The following is a 21966-nucleotide window of genomic DNA, read 5'->3' as shown; positions in this document are numbered from 1 at the left end:
TGTGAGCAAATGAGCTAATGGGGGCAAAATAGAAGTATATCGAATGAGGTAAAGAACCACTATCTACTCCTCACGTTGTAGTAATGTCCACATATTTGTGTGTTCATTTGCTTTTCTAATAACTTTTCTTAAGTTGTAGAAGTTTGGGCGACACGGTGGCATAGTGGATAGCGCTGTCACCTCACAGCAAGACAGTTCTGGGTTCAAGTCCTTTTTGTGGGGAGTCTGAATGTTCTCCCCGTGTCTGCACAGGTTCTCTCCAGGTTCTCCGTCTTCCTCCCACCCCCAGAAACATACAATTAAGGTGAAGTAATGAACAACTCAAGAAGACCAAGTCAAACTCAAGTAGATGTTCAGTGTTTTTATTGTCGTTCATAGTCCACACACTGTGGGGTGTCTTTGGGTGTCAGGACTCCAACGGTGGCGCCGGGGCCTCCGAGTTCTTAGTTGGAAGCAAGGATCTGGTCGACCCAGTCGCGGAGCTCAGTGACGCGGGCGTAGACGGCGGGCGTGGAGGTGGAGCAGCGGCTGCTTCCCCAAGAGACGATACCGACCAGAGTCCAGGCCTGATCCCTGTGACAGACCAGAGGTCCGCCAGAGTCGCCCTGAAGGGCAAGGAGGAGTTAGCAACGACACCAACGTAACCATCGACAGGTGAGACTAGGTGAGACAGGTAGGTGGGCGGGGCCTCACCATGCAGGAAGTGGCTCCGGCTCCTCCAGCACAGATCATCACGTCGGAGATGTTGCTGCCCCAGTGTCTCTTGCACTGCTCATTGGACAGCAGGGGCAGGGAAGCCTGCTGCAGCTTGTTGGGGGTACTGGGAGCTGTGGGGGGCAAAGACAACACTTAGACCCACTTCCTGGTCCCCCGTTAGAGGGAGAGAACCTGAACCCTGTACCCAGAAAAAGAGCGTCTCACCATTGTAGCGGGTCAGACCCCACCCGGTGGTGACGCAGGTCATTCCAGCGGGGAAGACATCGGTGGTCTCAGCCAGACAGACGGGGGACACGTTGGTGCCCAGACGGGCAGGGGTCGCCAGCTTGATGAGGGCGATGTCGTTGTTGATGGTGCGGGGGTTCCAGTCGGGGTGGGTGAACACCTGGGGAGGAAGATGGAGGAGGGGGGGTTAGGGATCGGGGACATGTTCTGAAAGCTGATTGGCTCCTGTGGGGTTCTTACCTTGGCAGGCTTCAGAATCTGGACGTCCTCGTTGGAGCCGTAGCCCTTGTTGTGTTCTCCAGCGATCACACGGTGGTAGGTCCTAACAGGAAGTACAACTTAAAGCCTTTTTGGACTCCGTCCCACAAATGTGGACTAATCTTCAAACACCCCCCAAGGAGGAACATTGGATACTCAAACTTTTCCCTGGAACTGTTGAGACCTCTGTTCTTGTTGGGTCCGGCTGGACTCACCTGACGTTACAGTGGGCGGCGGTCACCGCCCAGTTCTCGTTGATCAGAGATCCTCCACAGAAGTGGAAGCCGTTGGATTGCTGAGAGAAGAACGAGCCGAAGTCAGCCACCACAGAAGAAGTAGACGCCAACACCCCCGTGTTTCAGACGACTCACCTGAAGAGACACCTGCCAGGGCCAGGAGTGAGGCACCGCCTCCTCACCGTTGACGATGCGGGCATGGCCGGTTATCTGGGGTGGGATGGCGGGAACGCCACAGCCTGAGGGGGTCAGAGAAACTTTACTGTGATGGAACTACATTTATACCCAGATGGTCGTCACAAATAGTCTCTAGAATCCCCAAATTTCTTTAATTTACAATAAAGTACTGATCTTTTGCAACGTAGAACTTAAGTTATCAACGAGATAAGATAGAAGAACATCATTCTTAATAAAGTTACCTGAAATGCTACTTCAAAATAGGGCTAAGTCAGCATAAAGCTGTAGAGCTAGTTAAGAGAAAAGCTGTAAAGCTCGGCCTGTCCTGTTGGTTAAGAACTTAAAACTACAAAAAGTGTCCCATGTGGTGCCAAGTTTTTTTGTTCCCCTCTCTATTCTCTTCTTTTCATGTTTTTTGTATTTTATGGGGCGTGAGAACAAGAAAAGTAGATGCTACCTTGCTTACAGCTAGAACATTAAGAAAATATGAACGAGTTCGCGTCTAGTTCGGAAAGTTCTCTTGGCGTTAGCGTGTCTCACCGTAGGCGGCGCTGACGAAGGCGAGGCAGGAGACGATCCAGAGGAAGGCCATGGTGACGATGGTGAGGGTCAGCGACGGCCGCTGTTTTATACCTGGACCCTGTTGGGTCTCAGCCAATCAGAGGGCTCGCTGGTTTGTCCAGCTCAGTTGTCAGCTGCTTATCAGCGCTAAGACCACAGCGGCGTTCTCACGAGTCACACGCCCCAACATCCAGCTCTCTGATTGGTTCACAGCAGAACATCCAGACTTTTTTTTAATCCAACATAAATTGACAGAATGTTCATCAGAGGTTCTGCTGTGGAGTCTGGAACTGGTTCATGAAGAACGTTTCCAAACGCAAATAAATAAAAGGAATTCATGTATTGAAAAAGAAACTTCCGAAGCTGCCGGTGGACCGATAGTTCCGGTTCTGTAATGGATTAAACCAACAGTCTCCAACCTTTTTTGCACCACAGACTGGTTTAATAGCAAACAATATTTTCATGGACCGTCCTTTATAGTGTGGTGGATAAATCCAACCAAATAAAATGACACGACCAGCAGTAAAACTGGTCTTTATCAGCGTTCATTTCTTTGAATTTTTAGGTTCTTCTGTCTCTGACGGACTCTTTCACTCTGCGCAAAGAAACTTTCCAAAGACGTTTGTTTCTTGTTGGTTCTGTTAGCTTAGCAGTTTCAGTTTAGCGGTAATGTATTTGGTGACCGTGTGACCGACAAAGCATCTCCACAAGCGTCAAAAGTGACTCATAGACGGACTGGTAAATACTGGTCCATGAATCGGTAGTTGGGGTCCACTGGATTACAACATGCAGGGATCTAAACAATCATTGGTGGAACATCTCTGGTCTACGTCATAAATAAAGGAAGTCCTCTCTTTGTTTCAATGACTGATTTGAAAGGATTTGTATTGTTCTTATAATTAAAGTTGTGATGTCATACGGCTGTAAAATCGTGGTCAGCTGTACAAGCTTTAATCTCTTCAATAGGTTATTGATCAGCCAGTTGATGATCAAAAGTGTAAAATATGAAATCGGTTGTGGCGCTCCCTGGAATCATGGGAAGTATTCAGTGGTCAACAGCTGAACAGTCGCCGTTTCCCCACTGCTGGTTAATGATTGGTCAATTTGTAGGGGGGCGGCGGGGGGGTAGACATCAATTTTCACACAATAAAGGCAAAAAATGAACTAAACTCATTTTATCTCACAAACTACTTTTACTTATTTGGTGTTTAACACTAAATGTCCCTATGATAACATGAATACTATCAATAGCATTAGTGGTCGAGCCTGTAACATTAATTAATTAAAGACATGAAGGGGGAGAGGAGCTCAGTGCATCATGGTCCACTGGTCGTCCTAGCCTTTAGCGGTATAGCTAAGGACTACTAGCTAGCTTTCATTAGAAGCTCTATCCAAGGGGGAGTTTTAAACCTACCTTTAAATATAAAGATGGAAAAAAGAAGAACCCACAATCATCAGACAAAGTGCGTCTCTGGGACACAAGCTTTAAACACTTACAATAAAAAAATATCAAAGATACGTTTTTCCGTGATATAATATTGGGAAAAAATGCAGGTCCACTCAGTGATATTCACAATTTATCCATTTCTCCACTTAAATTTCTACCCTGGAAATGGCCGTTATGTTTTGATCTTGAGTTTCTCGTCACGAGACTCACCTGCGTGGTTTAGTCTTATTAAAATCGACCAAACGGCAACAAGACGTCTGCTGGTTTAACACGCTGCAGTGAGAGAGTGAGGAGTTAGTCTTACGTTATCACCATGCCTCATAAAAAGACGCAAAAGTTGGAGAAAAACCAAGTTACAATCAGTGCTTCCTTGAATAAAAAATAATCAAAAGTTAATGAAGGAAACAAGGCAGAACAGAAGCCAAAAAAAACAGCAAAAATCCAAACATTTGTACCACAATGGATGCGATTGTTTCCATGGGTGAGACACGGCTAAATAACAGCACCCAAGACAAAATCTGTTCCAAAAAAATCTGTAGAAATGCTTCTGTCAGGTTGGTGCAGTGTCCACAGCAGAATATATGAATTAAAGGTAATGTATTGAGTGAAAAGCAAAAGGGGAAAAAAACTGCATTATATCTACATTTCTAATCAAGTCCCATCAACTCCTTATTCAATTATCTGTAAGTGTGTACTTTTTTACAGCAAAAGTGGCTTTTTTTGTCCGCGGAACTGTTTGAGTTTTGCATTTAGGTCCCTTTTCCTGTTTCCACGTGTACATAGATAGTGTTTAAATGTTGTTTTGAAAGAAAACGTTAATGACTAGCCTACAAGCAGCACACCTATGTCTTTTCATTCCAAAGGTATGGACACACAATGGCGGTTGACTTAATGTTATTAATTATATGTCATACACCCCCACACCCTGTGAAGGCCATTGAGAACACTTTGTCAGGTTGGTGTCATAATGATTAGGTCCATCTGTAATTGTCCATCGCATGCAATCAACAACAATCTGTTTGCCCAGGTAATGGCCTCAATAGGAACAGGAATCCCCAGACATTAACACCTCTGAGTCACCTTAGTCACGCAGGTTTGGTCAATTGGCCTCTATATAGTGAGATCTACTGATTTAAATTATAGAAAATAATAAATTTCACCCTCAGTGCACCAGTATTTAAAGTCTTATCTCTCTCTGACCTACTGGATAAAGGAGACACTGCTAGTGATTAGCTGTAGTATTGTCAAGGATGCAAAATTTATTTTTCCTGAACCATTCGGACAAGCGATACTCAAATTAGCCAATGACAGCCGAGTTGTGACATCACAATGTGTATAGTGCGCCCAAAAATCTTTGGTGCGCCCACTACATACAGGGTCAGGGTTATTGAGAACGACCTTGAGACTGTCCAACTGATCCTTGTGCCCAATCCTGGAACATCAAAAGCACACAAAAGATCTTTGGGCACAAATTACGACATCACAACTCAGGTGGCATTAACTAAGTTGCCCAAATGGTTCAAGAAAAATACATTTTCTCTCAGAACACCATCATCTCAGCTGGAACAAGGTAGAGACTGTACTCAGAAGATGACATCACCGGTACATTCACGTAAATACCATTATTAAACTAAGACACTGACAGTAGCTAACGCATATTCATAAAAGTTTATTATTTAGCGCCAAATTATCTCAAGGCATTTTCCAAGAAAAGCAGGTCTAGACCAACAAAGATGGTGAGAAGAACCTGACTTTAACAGACAGAAACCTTGTTTAGGTAACATCTTCTTTACCATTCATGACACTATTACAGTCTTTCCTAGGTTCCAACTGGTCGGTGTGGCAACACACAGAAAAAACATGAGGTGGAGCCAGTGCGGGCGTCGCCACCGTTGGCTCCGCCCCCTGCATTCCTTCGTGTGAACAGCAGTATAAGAAGAGAGGGAATGGGACAGAGAGAGCATCGTCCTCTCAGGTGGCATCTGTCCACCACCTGAAGACTCATCAGAGACCTTCGTCTTCCTCATCCTCACGTCAGACGTCCAGAAGGTAAGACGATCTGGACGCTGCTCGTTCGTCTCTTTTTTGTGACCTCATGAATTTAATATCTTTTACGATGTGGTCATTGTGAAGTTTCAAACTAGTTGGGGCGAGGGCAGCAAAAGACTGGAAAGGTTTGGGAATGTTCAAAAACCACTAGTTTGGAGCATCTTACCGGTAATCAGGTAAATTGGTAACAGGTCATTGTATCATGACGAGATGTTAACAGGGTTTTTTTTTTTCATGGTTACCGATGGAGCTGACCTCATTTTGTAAGCGGTATTTGCCCCCAATGAGCTTTTCTGGGGAATAAGTCCCATGAAACTGTTTCTTTTTTTCCCCACCAAAAATTATGTGTTCACAGCCCTTTATGGGCACCCGATGAAGATATATTGGGACTTAAAAATGTATTTCTATTACTAATTTATGAAGCAGATTCTATCAGAAATGACATAGAAATTACAGTTGAGAGGAACAATTGAGGTCACTTCAAACGGTATATAAATATATAGTAATCCCTCGGTACCTGCAGTTGATGCATTCCAGGAACCACACGCAAATAACGAATTCCGCATTCATAGCGACGAACTATTTATCTTATTATTTACAGTAATTTAAATATTTACGACTGTTTAAACACAACGGAACTGTGTTGCGTTCCGAGACTCACGGAACGGAGCGCACTTCCGGATGCCGTCAGCCAATAGCATGCGCGTACGGTATTTCGTGACTACCTACTAAAAATCCGCGATGAAGTGAAGTCGCGCAAATGCATGAGGGAAACGAAACTACGCGATGCAGCAACGAACTATTGTTCACCAATAACCTATAATCAATCTATAATCTCCATTTGAGGTAATTTAAATGTCATTACAACTCTAAATAATAAAGTTCCATTCTTTAAGACTGACCAGAAAAAATTACAGGACATAAAAACAAGCCACAATAAATAAAATACAGGTTGAGGTCGTTTAGGGTTCAGTTATTCTGATTCTACTTTGGTTATAAGAAAAAAAGACGTCGAGCAATGACGAAGTTTCGTCTACAAATGGATGGATGGTATTTTCCTCTTTTTGGTGGAACCCATCACCTTCCAATGACTGGCTATGAAATGGGGTTTTCGGGTTTTGGGGCAACTTTTGGCATCATTGAAAGAAAGAAAGGAGAAACATGGAGGAAAAGGTTGGGGACAATGCAGGAATCGATTTTGGACACACAAATACATCACCATCCTGTCTGCAAAATGTTTTCCATCATTTTTACCCGATCCCCCAGAATCCTTAAACCCAGGTTCCCCATCCGTCTGACGGGAAGAAGGTTCTGTCCGATCCAACATGTCCAACTCTGTCTTCCAGCTCCCATCATCTGATTGGCCTCTTCCAACATGCTCAAACTTCTGCTCCCCCTGTCTGCACTGTTGCTGCTGGCACCTTGTGTGTCTCCAATTGGGACGGTGGACCTGAAATCCTGTCCCGTAAAGTATTATGGCAAAGTTCGAGAAGCAATGTCTGTAAGTAGGACACTTCAGAATGTTTTTGGTTCCATCTACTGTCAGTATGAATGATTCTCCAACCTGTGGTGGAGATGATGTCGGTAGACTTAGAGACTGTCCAGAGGGTTAGGACCAGAGACCTGGTCCAGGTCTGGTCCGAGACCAGAATGGGATAAGGGTTAGGACCAGAGCCCTGGTCCAGGTCTGGTCTGGGACCAGTGACCAGTCTGGAGGATGAGCTGATGGTGGCTCTGACTGAAACCTATTACAGTATTATAATTATTCTATAAAAATATTAGGATGTCCAGAACCTCTTGTATGAGTGTTCCTGTCATCTTCTCTGTTGTCTCTTTGTTTTAACAGTACACCTATTCAGCGGATGGTATCCTGAGCATCTGCTTCGATGTGGTTATGGTGGACTGTGTTAAAGTGTCTCCAACCGGACAAGGCATCACTATGTTTACAATGAAAATTGAAAGAAGAGAAACGTACGACCTGAAAAACAACGCTATAAGTCAGTCGTGTTTTGTGCAACTGACTTCATCAGCAGTGAGTGTTTGGTGTCTTCATGATATTAATATGTTCAAATATGTAAACGTTTATTTAACCACAGACTTGATTAACGGTGACGACTCTTTCCAGGTTGAAATCAAATTTGCCAATCCAGATTCAGAATCAGGGAAGCCAGCAATAACGTACGACGATAAAAGCTACGTGAGTAAAACACACTGTGTACGCACACTCATTTAACAATGTGTGTTTGGTATTCGGACTATTTTACACCATAAACTGCACTGCATACTGTTGACCATGAATACAAAAGGGTAGAAATAGACACTGTGTTTTATTTTAATAATAGATATCCTATCGCATTCGAGTTCGCTCGGCTCCCGAGCGAGTCGCGTTCAGGTGAAAATTGGGCTTCTTTCGGTTTGGTCGAGAGCCGAATTTTGGTCAAGTTCAGAGATGTAAAATTCTCAGATTTTCTGGTCAAAAAGCGATTTGGTCGAGGACAGAAGCGTCCGAAAAACCGAGGTTTGACTGTACATATATTAAAACTGGAACGATAAAGGGCCCATGTGCAAGGATGACATGCAAAACATTTCGGAGTCTGAACTGTCCTTGGGAGGTGCTAGTTCACTGTCCCTTTTATGAGTTGCTCATAGGGCGCACCATGAAGGAGCTTCCTGTCGCGCTACCCCCCGATCATTTGGAGTGGACAGATAATTTCCCCAATGGGGGATGAATGATGCTGATTTCATTTCATGTCCGGATTTCGCTTAGGGGGGCCGCTAAAAGACCCGAGCACCTTCCCTCTTGACAACCAGCGCACATTGCTGTGCAAAAGTAGGCCAGGATAGCTTTTCCCAACTTCATCCAGCAGAGTTTTAAGCTGGCGATCATTTACCCATCGGTAGATTTTGTACTTTAGTACAGCTATTGTCCTTGGTCAGGGGTTCTGGCTGCCGCAGGAGGGCCCTTCCCTCACCACTCACAATGTCACGCACAGGCAGGGCTTTGAACCGGTTCATGGAACGAAAACGAAACCGAAAACTATATATTTTTTAATGTTCCGGAACAGAAAATAATTGTAAACCAGTTAATACCGGGGTTTTTTTTTCGTTCTTGAAAAAAATATTTGACCTCGTGTTTCACTTCCTGTCCTTCACTGGAGGGATGAGAGCAGAGAAGTAGCGGCTATCAGCAGCAGCTAAGAACAGGGAGGTCTCCCAGTCACCATTAATCATTACAGATAAACACTGCAGTGTGTCAGTCTGAACATGTATGACTTAGACATGAACTCATTGGCTGCAGTCATCTTCAGAGCAGTGTGTTCCCGTACTACCAGCACTTTGTAGCAATGCTGAGCTATGGGAGAAGAACAATGAAGATCTGTTGTTCAGCAATAAATGACATGGTGGAAGTTATTCTTGTCTTATGTCATGTAGTGTCTAAGTAGGAGGCATAAGCCTTAACTACAGTGATATAACTGTCATAAAGCAGAGGTGTAGTGCTGTGGTACTGTTTACTGTAGGGTAGGGATATATCTATAATTATAGTCTATAGTATATAAACTAATTACTTTAGTTGCCAATTTAAAGTCGTTAAGTTACTGTATTTTGTGCACCATTCGGCTCATTGTATAAAGAGGCTCAGTCTAAATAACGTGGTTTATTTCTGTACTTAAACCGGACACACGGTGCACCTTATTGGTCGGTACATGCTAGCTAACGGAAGCAGAAAGGTGACTGTGGTTGAACTGTGATGTACTATATATTTAAATTTAAAAAAATACACCGACATTATTTTTAAATGTTTCTATGTCTTTATTTAGTGATAAATGTGTAGTAAATCCCTGAAGTCCTCGTCTCCGGTCTGCATTGAATCTGTCGGTAGTTTCTCCACCGCTGACCGGCTGGTTTCCGGGGGTCTGTCCGGTAATGATGCTTTAGAGAAACATCGGACAGAAGTCTGAGCAGACACGTTAGTCCAGGACCCACAATCCACCACCTGTTGGGGGGTAACTCCTCTGCACTGCCCCCAGTCCTGGTAAACCTGTGTTCACGTCTCTCATCCATCGCTCCACGACCCCCCAGCTTAACGGGTGGAGGTCTTTCGTTAATCCTCCAGGATGAAGACAAGCTCCGAGTTCAGCCGCTTGACGTGTTTCTGACAGAAGCGGTGGTGTGTGTGTGTGGGGGGGGGCATGGAGTCACAGATCAAGAGAGATGGCGAAGCGTGAAAAAAGCCCCCCGGTCTCTTTACGTGAACCGGAACAACCGGAACTGATAGCCTGGAGTTTACATGTTGCGTCGTGAGCGTGTCTCTTCGCTGACGTCATCGTCGGGGGTCTTCAGCCAATCAGATGTGGTTACCAGCATACCTGCGGTCCAGTCCCGGTATCCCCCCCATACCGGTACCTACCGGAGGTGTGCCGGACGGAGCCTCGTGTCATGTCCTCTGATTGGTCCATCGCTGCCGGCGTACGTAGTGACGTCATACGTCCTCTCGGTGGACAGTGGTCGGTCTGGAGGATCTCTGACTGACGTCACAGAAACATTTCTACAGATTGGTGAACTCAGTGAACACAGAAGACGCTTCATGTCAGAAGGAGCAGCGTTGATTTTTGAGACATTTTAAGGCTTTAATCGCGTCTAATGGTGCGGAAAATACGGAACCTACATATTTATATTTACAAGGAACGTTATTAACCGGTTCAGGAACTTTATTTTTTTGTTCTAACCGGTTCAGGAACGTCAGTTTATGGTGGAACGCAAAACCGGAAACGTTATAATTCTGTTTCTGTTCAGAACGAACCGATTGGCAAAAAATTCTGGTTCAAAGCCCTACGCACAGGACATGGGGGTGAAATGTGCTCTATTCTACACAATATAGCGCTTATTTCTCACTTCTCTTAGTTTATAGTCCCCCCAGATCCGTCAGGAATAAAATTCCCTCCAGATATTTTTTGTGCCTACGGTCACAGGATTCTCAGCCTTTTAGGGCCTTGTATGCCGACGTGACCCAAGGCGCCTCTAAACCCTTTTAAGATTGGTTCGCTGGTGCAATCTAAGGTATCTAAACCTGTTTGGGTAGGAGTACTCTGACTCCTACCAGGGCCTTTAACCATGGACTCTCCTAATTTCCCTTCCTGACCAACATTTTCACAAAATAAAAGACATCTATATATTTATGCTGAACTGGTGCCTATTTGTAACAAAATTTAAACAGACTCACAAGGTAAACCAGGCAGGCTATCTGGCAGAATTTTAGAAAAGGTTCCTGCTTACCTTTTGTTTGCGCAGTCAGATACCGCCCAGAGATACCCACAGAGAATGTCACCTCTCTCGGGCCACAGGTCATGGCACCAGTTTGTTAGGGTTTTGCTCTGGACAAAACCCTCATCGGTTCTTTAGCTCGGTTGAGAGTTGTACCTTCAATAATGAGACAAATTGTATTATAAAAAGAGTTTCCTGAAGAAGTTCAGCAGCTTAAGTTGGTGAGGATACAGCCCTGGGCTCTTGAACAGATCAACAAACCTCTGGAGAGGAGCCCCGAATGTTCATTTACCGTGATCTTTAAAGTGTTTGGGTTAGACTGTCCTTGAAGAATGAGCTCACCAGCAGCCTGACTCAGCCTCACATGTATCAGTTATAGTCATTTATGTGCTGTGTTTGTGCTGTAGTTTTGTGTTCTTTACTAAAGCAAAATCAAAGAAATATTTGAATAAATCCTCCCCGTCTTGTTCACCTTTTCATTGGTAAAACAGCCAGACTTTAATCGCGCAGCGTGTCACAGGCCTACAATCACCCTGAACTGGGATGAATGGCTTATGTGGGCTGACTCGTCCAAAGTGAGGGAAAAGTAAGGCGCTGCTTTTACGCCATCATGACGGTACGATCGTGGACAGTTGTTCCTGACAGTCTTGGATTCGCTTGATTATTGTATTTTTGCTCAAGAAGTCCTCAAAAAGTACACTCGCCGCATCAAGCATGAATGTTTTAGCATACTCGCCTTCTGCGATTGGCTTTTCGTTCCTCACTGTTGCCAAACAACCAGTAAAGCTAACTGAATTCCATTCACCTTGTTGGGTCTATATACGGAGTTCCTTACTGACTAGCTTGAACTCTGCATAGCTGCTCTTGGCTAGCCTTCTTCCTGCTGTGCCCCGCTGATTATTTTGATGCAAATGTAGTCTGGCATGTCTCAAAGTGCCACTTTATATTTGACATTTTCATCAATGACACTTTACCATTGCTCATTTGACACATCGCAACATCTGCTCTCTCCACAAAGGCAAAATCATTCGGCCACTCGTGACGAAATGTACAATACTCTTTTTCTTTTCACTAACTTCTTTGTCAAAAGGGTTTGACTGCATAAATTAGCTATCTGAATAGTTGATTAACAGGAGGGACCCACGCAACAAGTTGTATAAGCTATCGCATTAGCCACTAAAAATACAGTTTTGGTGTTGGACCCTCCCACACACCGAAGAACAACTGGGATTGGCTCCAACTACCCGTAGCAATGAACAGGTGTGGTAGAAAATCAATGAATTCATACTTTGAACGTTGTTACGCTGTGATTTATGTAATGCTTTACATTTTACGCAGAATTATTCTTTAGTTAAGAAATGTCCGTAAAATGTATCGGTGAGCCACATGCAAAGGAGCCACAACTGGCTCGCGAGCCACTGGTCCCCGACCTCCGCCTTAAAGTGAGGATGAATGAGTCTTTTCCGTGTCAATGACGACTTCATTTATCCACCTTTTACATGTCTGTAAATGCAATTTTATTGCAATTGTATTTGGGTGTTGTCCTTCTGTCCTACAAGTTACACGTGTTTCCAGTGACGATGACAAAACTGTTTCAGATGTAGTCAGCGATTAATAAGAAAACAGATTGAAGGAATAATGAGGAAACCCCGCTGACATTTATCTGACGATGTACGAACTGCTGTTCTCTGTACGGTGAGAATAACATTTGTTTGTCCACTGCTGTCTAGGAACTGAGTTTTTCTGAAGACAATGAGCCTCGTGAGCCTGATTGGAACCCTGGCAGTAAATCTGTCCCTGATCATAAACAAGAGGAAATAAGCGGTTGTTATGCAGAGGATAGTGGTGAATGTGTTGACATCTTGGATTGTCAAAAAAATCAAATGTAAGTTATAATTTATAATAAACCATTCAATGAGATTTCTTATCTAATGTTCACTGAGAGCAGCTTCCTGTTGGAGTCAGAAAGCTTTTATTGTGAAGCAGCAGCAGGAAATGATGTGGGGTTGGCATCAGCCAACTCAACAGCTCTGATGTTCCTCACAGAGAAAAGGCAGTCCTTCAGATGACTCTCACTAAAAACTACCACTGATAGTCACCTTTGTGAGCAAGAAGAAGAAGAATCTTCGAGACTCCAGTTCAGATTTAGCTCATGACCACAACAGAAACAGAAGGTGAAGGTGCTCTGTGGTGGCATCAATGAAGGGATCATTTCACAACTGTGTCAGTGTCTAAAAAAATATGTGAAGTTTGTTTTTAAGTGTCGTTGCTGCTCAGTTGTTCCCCTACCATTTGGTTGAAGGGGTAGATTATGCTGATTGTTTTTTCTGACCTTGTCCTCCTCTGCCAGGTGTAAGTGCATCGTAAAAGGCCCCACCATCAACAGATACGACAAGACCAGTTTTACAATGAAGGGCAGTGGTATGTACACCCTGTTGTCTGTCGATGGGTTAGTGGTGAAGGCGAAGTTCCAGGACGGAGTAGACAAGAGCTCCATTGACTACCTGACAATCCAAGACGCAGTGTATGAAACCAAGTTGTTACGAGATGCCAGAGTCATGGTGAGCTTCCCCCGGTCACAGTCTCGTATTCATGTGTTTTGTCCTCTGCTGTCTCTTCATTGATTCAGTGATGGCTGCTGGGAAATCTGGTGTGGTTTAACATTTAAATCACCGTGTCCTTTCTCAGGTGGACGACAAGCTACAGATCATCACAACGACACCTTCCAAATACGGTAGTGGGATGTTCTCCAAGGTCAAAGATGGAATCACCGCAAGCTGGAACATTGATGGTGATACAGTTAGAGTCCATTGGAGTGACGACTATGCAGAGATCACATATTCAGGTTTGGAGAGTAGAATCCTACCACTCAGGATGAAATCAGTCACATTTGAACATTGATACTGATCCATAACATTCTGTCACAAACCTGTGCAGGAAGCAACCCGTCAGGTCTCTGTATAGACCAGGACTCAAGTCAATGGAGGGAGGATGTTCCTGAGTAAGACCTCAAACACAACTCAGTACTGTCGATTGTCGTTACCACCAAAGACATTTTATTTGAACCAGTTGGTTGGTTGGTTGGAAAAAAAAAAAGAAGTTATAAAAATCAACTACTGAAAATTTTGAGTTTTCAATTTTAAACTGTGTTAATAACTTCAATCCAAGCTGGTCAAAGGTTTTACGACCCAAATTTGTTTCAGTTTTGTATTAAAATTCTAGATTTTCTAGTCCATTGAAGGGCTTGAAATAGTACAAAGGTAAGTGGTGAACTGCCAGAGGTAAAACTAAAAGAGGTAAGGTTAAAGAAAACTGAAAAAGAATGCAAACTTCAGCTTTATACAAGAAGGCAAAAAAGAAATGTTGTGACTTCTGCATCAATGGGGTTGGTCAAACCTCGAAAGTTGGTGCCAGGCATTTAACAGGTGTACCAACTTTTTAATTACTTACAGCCCCGTCTGTCTGCATAGGGGTAGTTTAGTTTAGCTACAGGTAATGAAAACATATTAATAAGCATCACAGCAAAATGTTGGCAGAATGCAGCTCATCAGGCATGAATCACCTACGTGTATTTAATTCTCATAATCATCAACCTTTAATCATGATAATTCATCAAAATATGTCCAAACGTTAACAAAAACGTGCTCTTAGTGCTCGATCTAGCAAAAGAATCTCCTCCAACGATGTTCCTCAAGTGGGATTGAACCCTAGTTCAGTTCCTCAACACTTTCTGTGATGGATCGGCCATTCTCTGTTCCGTAACTGGATCACTCTACGCTAAATTCCATGATTAGAAGCCTGACTAGCTCCACCAGAAGCCCCCCCCTCCCCCTTTGGAAAAAGAAAATGACGTCCAAAGACGTCATTGGCAGCCTTTAAATTCCACCTGATTGGAATAAATGGACAACTTGCTAGCCCACAGCGATCCTTTATTTCCATTCATTTATATTATTATCATTCCTGATTCATCATCTAGCAAACTGGTTTCGCTTTTCATTGTAAATGAGATTTGGACAACCTTTTGGAGGCTCATGTAAATGTTTATTCATGTATGTTTCAAGTGTCGTTGTTGTTCAGTTGTTCCCCTACCATTCGGTGGAAGGGTAGATGATGCTGATTGTTGTTTCTGACCTTGTCCTCCCCCATCAGGAGTATATGCAGCGTGGACGGCCACATCGTCTACGGACATGACAATACGAAATTTACAGTGATGGATCGTGGTATGTACACCCTGCTGTCCGTGAATGGGATAGTGGTGAAGGCGAAGTTCCAGGACGAAGTAGACAAGAGCTCCATTGACTACCTGACCATCAAAGAGTCATTGTATGAAACCAAGTTGTTACGAGATGCCAGAATCACGGTGAGCTTCCCCCGGTCACAGTCTCGTATTCATGTGTCTTGTCCTCTGCTGTCTCTTCATTGATTCAGTGATGGCTGCTGGGAAATCTGGTGTGGTTTAACATTTAAATCACCGTGTCCTTTCTCAGGTGGACGACAAGCTACAGATCATCACAACGACACCTTTCAAATACGGTAGTGGGACGTTCTCCAAGGTCAATGATGGAATCACCGCAAGCTGGAACATTGATGGTGATACAGTTACAATCCATTGGAGTGACGAGTATGCATATATCACGTATTCAGGTTTGGAGAGTAGAATCCTACCACTCAGGATGAAATCGGTCACATTTGAACATTGATACTGATGCATAACATTCTGTCACAAACCTGTACAGGAAGCGACCCGTCAGGTCTCTGTATAGACCAGGACTCAAGACAATGGAGGGAGGATGTTCTTGGGTAAGACCTCAAACACAACTCAGTACTGTTGATTGTCGTTACCACCAAAGACATTTTATTTGAACCAGTTGGTATGCTGTCAGAGGTAAAAATAAAAGAGGTAAGGTTAAAAAAAACTGAAAAATAATGTACACTTCAGGGTTATACAGAAAGGCGAACAAGAGAAGTCATAACTTCTGCATCATTGGGGTTGGCTAAGCCTCGAAAGTTGGTGCTAGGCATTTCCAACAGGTGTCCCAACTTTTAATGACTAACTTAATTACTTACCCATCTATCTACATAAGAGTAGTAAATCTGAAAGCAAACAGAAAGACAGGAAATATTCAACAGTTTAAACATAAAATATATTAGACTGTTTTTATAGACTCTCATAAGTCTATAAGACTGTTATAGACTTATAACAGTCTTATAGAGTGTTATAAGACTATTATATAGACAGTCCATAACAGTCTAAAAAAGTTTATAACACTCCTATAGACTGTTAAAACACTTGTATTGCACACTTTTTGTGTTTTCATGTGTTCTTACTGCTCAATTTAGCAAAATAATCTCCTCCCACAATGTTCCTCGAGTGGGACTGAACCCCGGTTGAAATCCTCAACACTGTCCAAGATGGATCGATCATCAGTCCTGTTGAATTTTTGATCAGTGTTTTTTCATTTAGTCCATTTTGTCAGTTGTTCAGGGTTTGACTCGGTTCTGTTCTCCTCCACAGACGTCCATCACAAACTGTGGTCACAAGCTACAAAATAACGGAAAGGTGGGTGGTGACTGTTAGTGGTACGTAAGAGGTGACATGTTGGTCCAGTGGGCGTCGCCTCATACCAAGTGGGTTCTGGGTTTGATTCCTTTCTGTACGTACTTGTATGTTCTCTCCGGGTTCTCCAACTTTCTCTCACGTCCAGAAATGAGCAGCTAAATGAACCGGTCACACCAAATTCTTCTCTCATCTGAGTGCGCATGGTTGTTTGTCTTCCTGCAATGAGCTGGCGCATCATCCGGGGTTTACCCCACCTCTCGCCTCTAGCCAAATGAGATAGGTTCCGCAGAATAGCGGCATCTTCTGCAGGATGGATGGATGGATGAATGGATGGATGGACGGATGGATGTATGGACATACAGACTATGAGGCACTGACAGGATGTATCTTCTGCAGTTCCGGAATGAAGACCATCACAGGTGAAGAACGATCATACGATCTGATCATGAAGATGTTCTACGATGATACCATGACTTCCCCGTTGAATGGCGTAGTCTTAACGAACAGGAAAGTCTGGGTCCAGCTGATGGCTAGAGGACTGCAGAGTGAGCTTTCTTTGGTCACTGATCACTGCTGGGCAACCAACAAGGCTTCAGTCAATGTCAAGCCAACATACGACCTGATCTCAAAAGGGTGGGGCACCAAGTTATTGGTTAATAACTGATTTTATTTCGTGGAAGCATGACTGGACGTGTCGTTTTGACGTGTTTTCCTCTTTTTGAGCAGCTGCGCTGTAGAGAACTCTGTGACGTTGACTGGAAACGGAGTGGGAACGTCCAACAGCTTCAGCTTCGACATATTACAGTTCTCTGAAAGCACTGGTGCAGTTTTCCTGCAGTGTGAAACCAGACTGTGTCCAACCAAGAGTGGAGACTGTGTCCCGGTATGTCCGTTTTTGTTGAGCGCCAAATTCTCTCCAATTTAAAGGAGTGTTGTTTTAGCCTCAAGGGCTAATGAGTTGAACCACGGGGTTGACATTTCCTGTTTTTAATTACTATTTTTAAATGGAGTTGTGTCATCTTAAGTCGTCTAAAACCAACAAAAAAACGTAATTATAGAAGTCTCCTACCCCTGATTTATCTTTGGTCACAGCCAACTTGGATAAAAATTGAGAAAATTCGACTAATTCTAACATTGAGGGGTATTAACTGCGGTTGACCAATTGTCTTCAGAACCAGTCTGGTGTGAATGGACCAGCCTAACACCTGGACTTCATGTCCCATTTTAACTTCCAGGACTGCAACCCACATCATCGGAAACGCAGATCCACCAGCGTGAAGTACCTGAACGCCAAGCCGGCCATCATCTCAATGGTCTTGACTCAATAGGTGAGACTTCTCTCTGCTGCTAGATCGGTAATTAAAGTCCACCTTATCGTCAGTGGTTCACAGCAACTGACTCCATATCTGAAGAGATTTGAACATCAAATACACATTGTGACATTTTTGTCCCTTGGTGTTTCCGACCAACGGTCGAAAGTTTTGGGAATAAGTTCAGTTCTAGAAATTTCATTGATGGTTTTGTTCTGATGCGTTCCCTTGCTGTTGTACATTGTACATTATTTGAAATTCAGGTCAGTCAGGACTCAGAAGACTTTCAGAGTTTCGTTCTTCTCAGGTTCTCGAAATGCTGCCTCGGACTGACGGACCAGCTGCCCACTTCCTGTGACGATTACTGGCTGTTGTGTGGTCACGATCCAGAGCCTGACTCCTCCGATCCAAAGACGTCTCCTGAACAGATCCGTTCAGCTGAAAATGTTCTGACGATCTGATCAACACAACCATGTGGTGGAGGGTTCATTATTCATATGTTGTTCAGTCTATCTGTTTACTGAAGCTAATCTGATCCTATCAATGATTACTAATGATTATCAATGATTACTAATGATTACTAATGATTATCGATGATTACTAATGATTACTAATGATTATCGATGAAGATTTTAGCTAGATAGGGGATTTAAAGGGCCTGTTAAACTCGCCATACCAATAACAAGAACCGGTGGAGGACCCATCGCTGATTTTTAATAGTTGATATAAATAGTTGGGATAAACCAATTAACTACCCGTAATTTATAATTATGAATTACCAACAATAAGCTATCATCACAAAATCAGTTCTTTTCCAACATTGGTTATAAAACCTCTGTTCTTTACCATGCAATTATTAAAAACCAAAAAAAATCAAATAAAATGGTTTCTTGGGAAAAAGAAATGAGTTTGTTTCTCTGTTTTTGTTCACTGAATCCACACAAACAGGCAAATACATTAAAAAAAAAGGCATTTAACACAACAGAAACCGTCCATCGTTTAAGTCTGAGCTTCAAAATGTTAAAATACATAGTCAAATATTCGGAAATTTTTAAAATTAAGTTCAGTTTGATTCGGATCATTTTATTTGAGAACCTGGAAAGAACCCAGGAGAACACGGGGGGAACTCCATACAGTAAGGAATTGAAACCAGAACCTTCTTGTGATGAGACGACAGCGCCACCCACTGCACCACCGTACCGTCGTCTGCATTGGTCAAAAGCAGAAAGAAGTCCTCTTGTAGGACCAATAAAGTTTACGATCAACTAAACTCTGGAACCTGTTTTCCATTGTTTGTTTTCCTCATGACCTTAACCCTAAACCCTAACCTCAACCCCATCACAAAATCACATAAAAAATCTGATTTCTTAATAAAATGTATTTTATCTAAGGATTTAAAGTTAATTAAACTATGTAAAATTGTTTTTGACGTTGAAAAACTCAAACTGAGTTTAGCAATCATCTAATGTTCCACTTCCAGCTGTTACACAGCAGAATAATATTCAGTAGCTGTAGTACCTCAGTTTAGCCACCTGGTGGAGATAGAGAACCTTTTGCTTGGAGTACCCGTAAATAATTCATAGTGTTAACATATGCTGCAAAACTTAAAACTGACTAATATCATAACTATACGTCACTAACAACCAATCAATCAATCTATAATCATCCCACCAGTGATCAAATGAGGAGGAGAGAGAGCCAACAACAAATGTACGTCTGAACGCCTTTATATTCCATTATTTATGCTAAGGGATGTTTATTGTTTCTAATGTGTTTGTCTAGTTGTGTTTTAATATGTACTCCGTTGTGTGTCTGTGGTTTCCTGCTGTAGTTTGAGTTTGTCTCCATTTCATTTACACAATTAAAATAAAATCTGGTCTGATTGAAAGTTTTACCCAAAAGAAACAATTTAATGTTTCATTCAAATGAAGAAAATTTAACAAAATAATTATTTGCTCTTCTTCACTTATATTGACCTGGAAAAGCCAACCCTAAAACCCCTAACCCTGAGAACCCTTACCCTAAAACCCCTAACCCTAAACCCCTAACCCTAAAAACCATAACCTTAAAACCCCCAACCCCAACCCTAAAACCCCTAACCCTGACAACCCTTACCCTAAAACCCCTAACCCTAAACCCCTAACCCTAAAAACCATAACCTTAAAACCCCCAACCCCAACCCTAAAACCCCTAACCCTGACAACCCTTACCCTAAAACCCCTAACCCTAAACCCCTAACCCTAAAAACCATAACCTTAAAACCCCCAACCCCAACCCTAAAACCCCTAACCCTATAACCCCAAACCCTAAAACCCCAACCCTAAAACCCCTAACCCTAAAAACCCCTAACCCTAAAACGCCTAACCCCATAACCCCTAACTCTATAATCCCTAACCCTAAAACCACTAACCCTATAACCCCTAATCTTGTAACCCAACCCTATAACCCTTAACCATAAAAACCCGAACCCTAAAACTCCCAACCCTGAACCCCCTAACCCTAAAACCCACAACCTTAAAACCCTGAACCCTAAAAACCCTAACCCTAGAACCCCCAACCCTAAAACCCCCAACCATAAAACCCCCAACCCTAAAACACCTAACCCTAAAACTCCTAAACCAATAGAGTTAGGAGTTTTAGGGGTTAGGAGTTTTAGGGCTAGGATTTAGGAGCCCTAAAACTCCTAACCCCTAAAACCCCCAACCCTAACCCTTAACCCTAAGACCCCTAACTCTATCTAGGAAATGACAACAACCAAGAAAACAGTTAGATAAATTCACAACATCTGGGTCAATGTGCAAATTGTGCATTATTTAAACTTTTTGTAGCATTTTATATGAATATTTGGTTTTCCTTCAGGTTTTTATGAAACATTAACATTCAGTTTGAAATTAGTTCTGTTATCTTTTGACTTCCTGACTGGATTTGAATTCATCTTTTTCAATCTATGTACTGATTTTACATTTTTCAACATTCAGTTTGAAACCAAAAATTTTCATTTTACAATGAAACCGTTTTTGTTTTTATACACAACACTAACGGCTTTAAACGTTAGCAATACTAGTAATATTAGTGATACTAGTGATACTAGTAATACTAGTGATACTAATAACACTAGTAATACTAGTAAAACTATTGATACTAGTCATCCTTAAATGGACAAATGATGATAAATAAATGGGTGACTTTGTTCACACCAACGACAAACTGGGTTCTGCTGTATTTACTGGTTTTCTTAACAAATGTTTTATCTATCAATCAGTTCACCTCATCAATACAAACAACCCAATAGAAACCAACCAATAGAAACCAACCAATAGAAACCAACCAATAGAAACCAACCAATAGAAACCAACCAATAGAAACCAACCAATAGAAACCAACCAATAGAAACCAACCAATTGAAACAAACCAATAGAAACAAACCAATAGAAACCAACCAATTGAAACAAACCAATAGAAACAAACCAATAGAAACCAACCAATAGAAACCAACCAATAGAAACCAACCAACCACTAAAAATAAATTAATACAAACAAACACAACTATACAAACAAACCAATAGAAACAAACTAAGCAAACTAACAAATAAAAACCAATCAATCAATAGAAACAAACCAATACAAACAAACCAACCGTTAAAAATAAACAAATCAATACAAACAACCCAATAGAAAGCAGCCAATAGAAACCAACCAATAGAAACCAACCAATAGAAACCAACCAATAGAAACAAACCAATAGAAACAAACAAAACAACACAAACAAACCAACCCTCACGCGCACAGAACGGAGCGCGTGCTCGCGGTTCGGTCCAACCAATGAGGTGTCCTCTGGCTTCAACTTCCTGTACACCTCCATCAGCAGTCACTGGTCCTACCGGGTCACGTGACCGCCGACACGCGGGTGGTGACCACTGGTTGCTCCTCCTCCAGCGTCATCACCGACCTCAGCGGGGGGGGGGACTCACCTGCTGCTGGAGGCTCAGGGGTCCCGGGGGGGGGGTGTCTTCCGGTGCGTGACTTTGGGGATGACGTCACGCACCCGCTCCATCCACGCGCTTTACGCACACGCGCTGCGGAGAGCCTGCTGTCCCGCGTGCTGCGCGCGAAAGTCAACCGGTTCCGGTTCCGGTTCCTGGTTCCGATCCATCAGCCAATCAG

General features: G+C 42.9%; 2 protein-coding genes across 3 annotated transcripts; one reads left to right on the top strand and one right to left on the bottom strand.

The window, feature by feature from the left end:
- Positions 1-357: 357 nt before the first annotated feature.
- On the bottom strand, positions 358-21901 carry LOC137593416 (chymotrypsin B-like). Of its 2 annotated transcripts, XM_068312102.1 has the most exons (8): positions 21774-21901; positions 10945-11088; positions 1572-1675; positions 1416-1495; positions 1183-1264; positions 922-1102; positions 694-827; positions 358-605 (listed from the first exon to the last, which is right to left on the bottom strand). In XM_068312102.1, the coding sequence occupies exons 2-8, from the start codon at positions 11015-11017 to the stop codon at positions 444-446; spliced, it is 816 nt and encodes a 271-aa protein (XP_068168203.1). In that variant the 5' UTR covers positions 11018-11088; positions 21774-21901; the 3' UTR covers positions 358-443. The 2 variants fall into 2 exon arrangements, with proteins under 2 accessions (XP_068168203.1, XP_068168213.1); XM_068312112.1 differs by lacking the exons at positions 10945-11088; positions 21774-21901 and adding an exon at positions 2154-2352.
- On the top strand, positions 12602-15783 carry LOC137595728 (uncharacterized). The gene is made up of 6 exons (XM_068315981.1): positions 12602-12627; positions 13283-13493; positions 13621-13777; positions 13870-13933; positions 15082-15292; positions 15420-15783. The coding sequence occupies exons 1-6, from the start codon at positions 12602-12604 to the stop codon at positions 15630-15632; spliced, it is 882 nt and encodes a 293-aa protein (XP_068172082.1). The 3' UTR covers positions 15633-15783.
- Positions 21902-21966: the final 65 nt, after the last annotated feature.

This window comes from Antennarius striatus, chromosome 1, assembly GCF_040054535.1.
Source record: "Antennarius striatus isolate MH-2024 chromosome 1, ASM4005453v1, whole genome shotgun sequence".
NCBI lineage: Eukaryota > Metazoa > Chordata > Actinopteri > Lophiiformes > Antennariidae > Antennarius > Antennarius striatus.
This window is presented reverse-complemented; position numbering and strand designations above follow the sequence as displayed.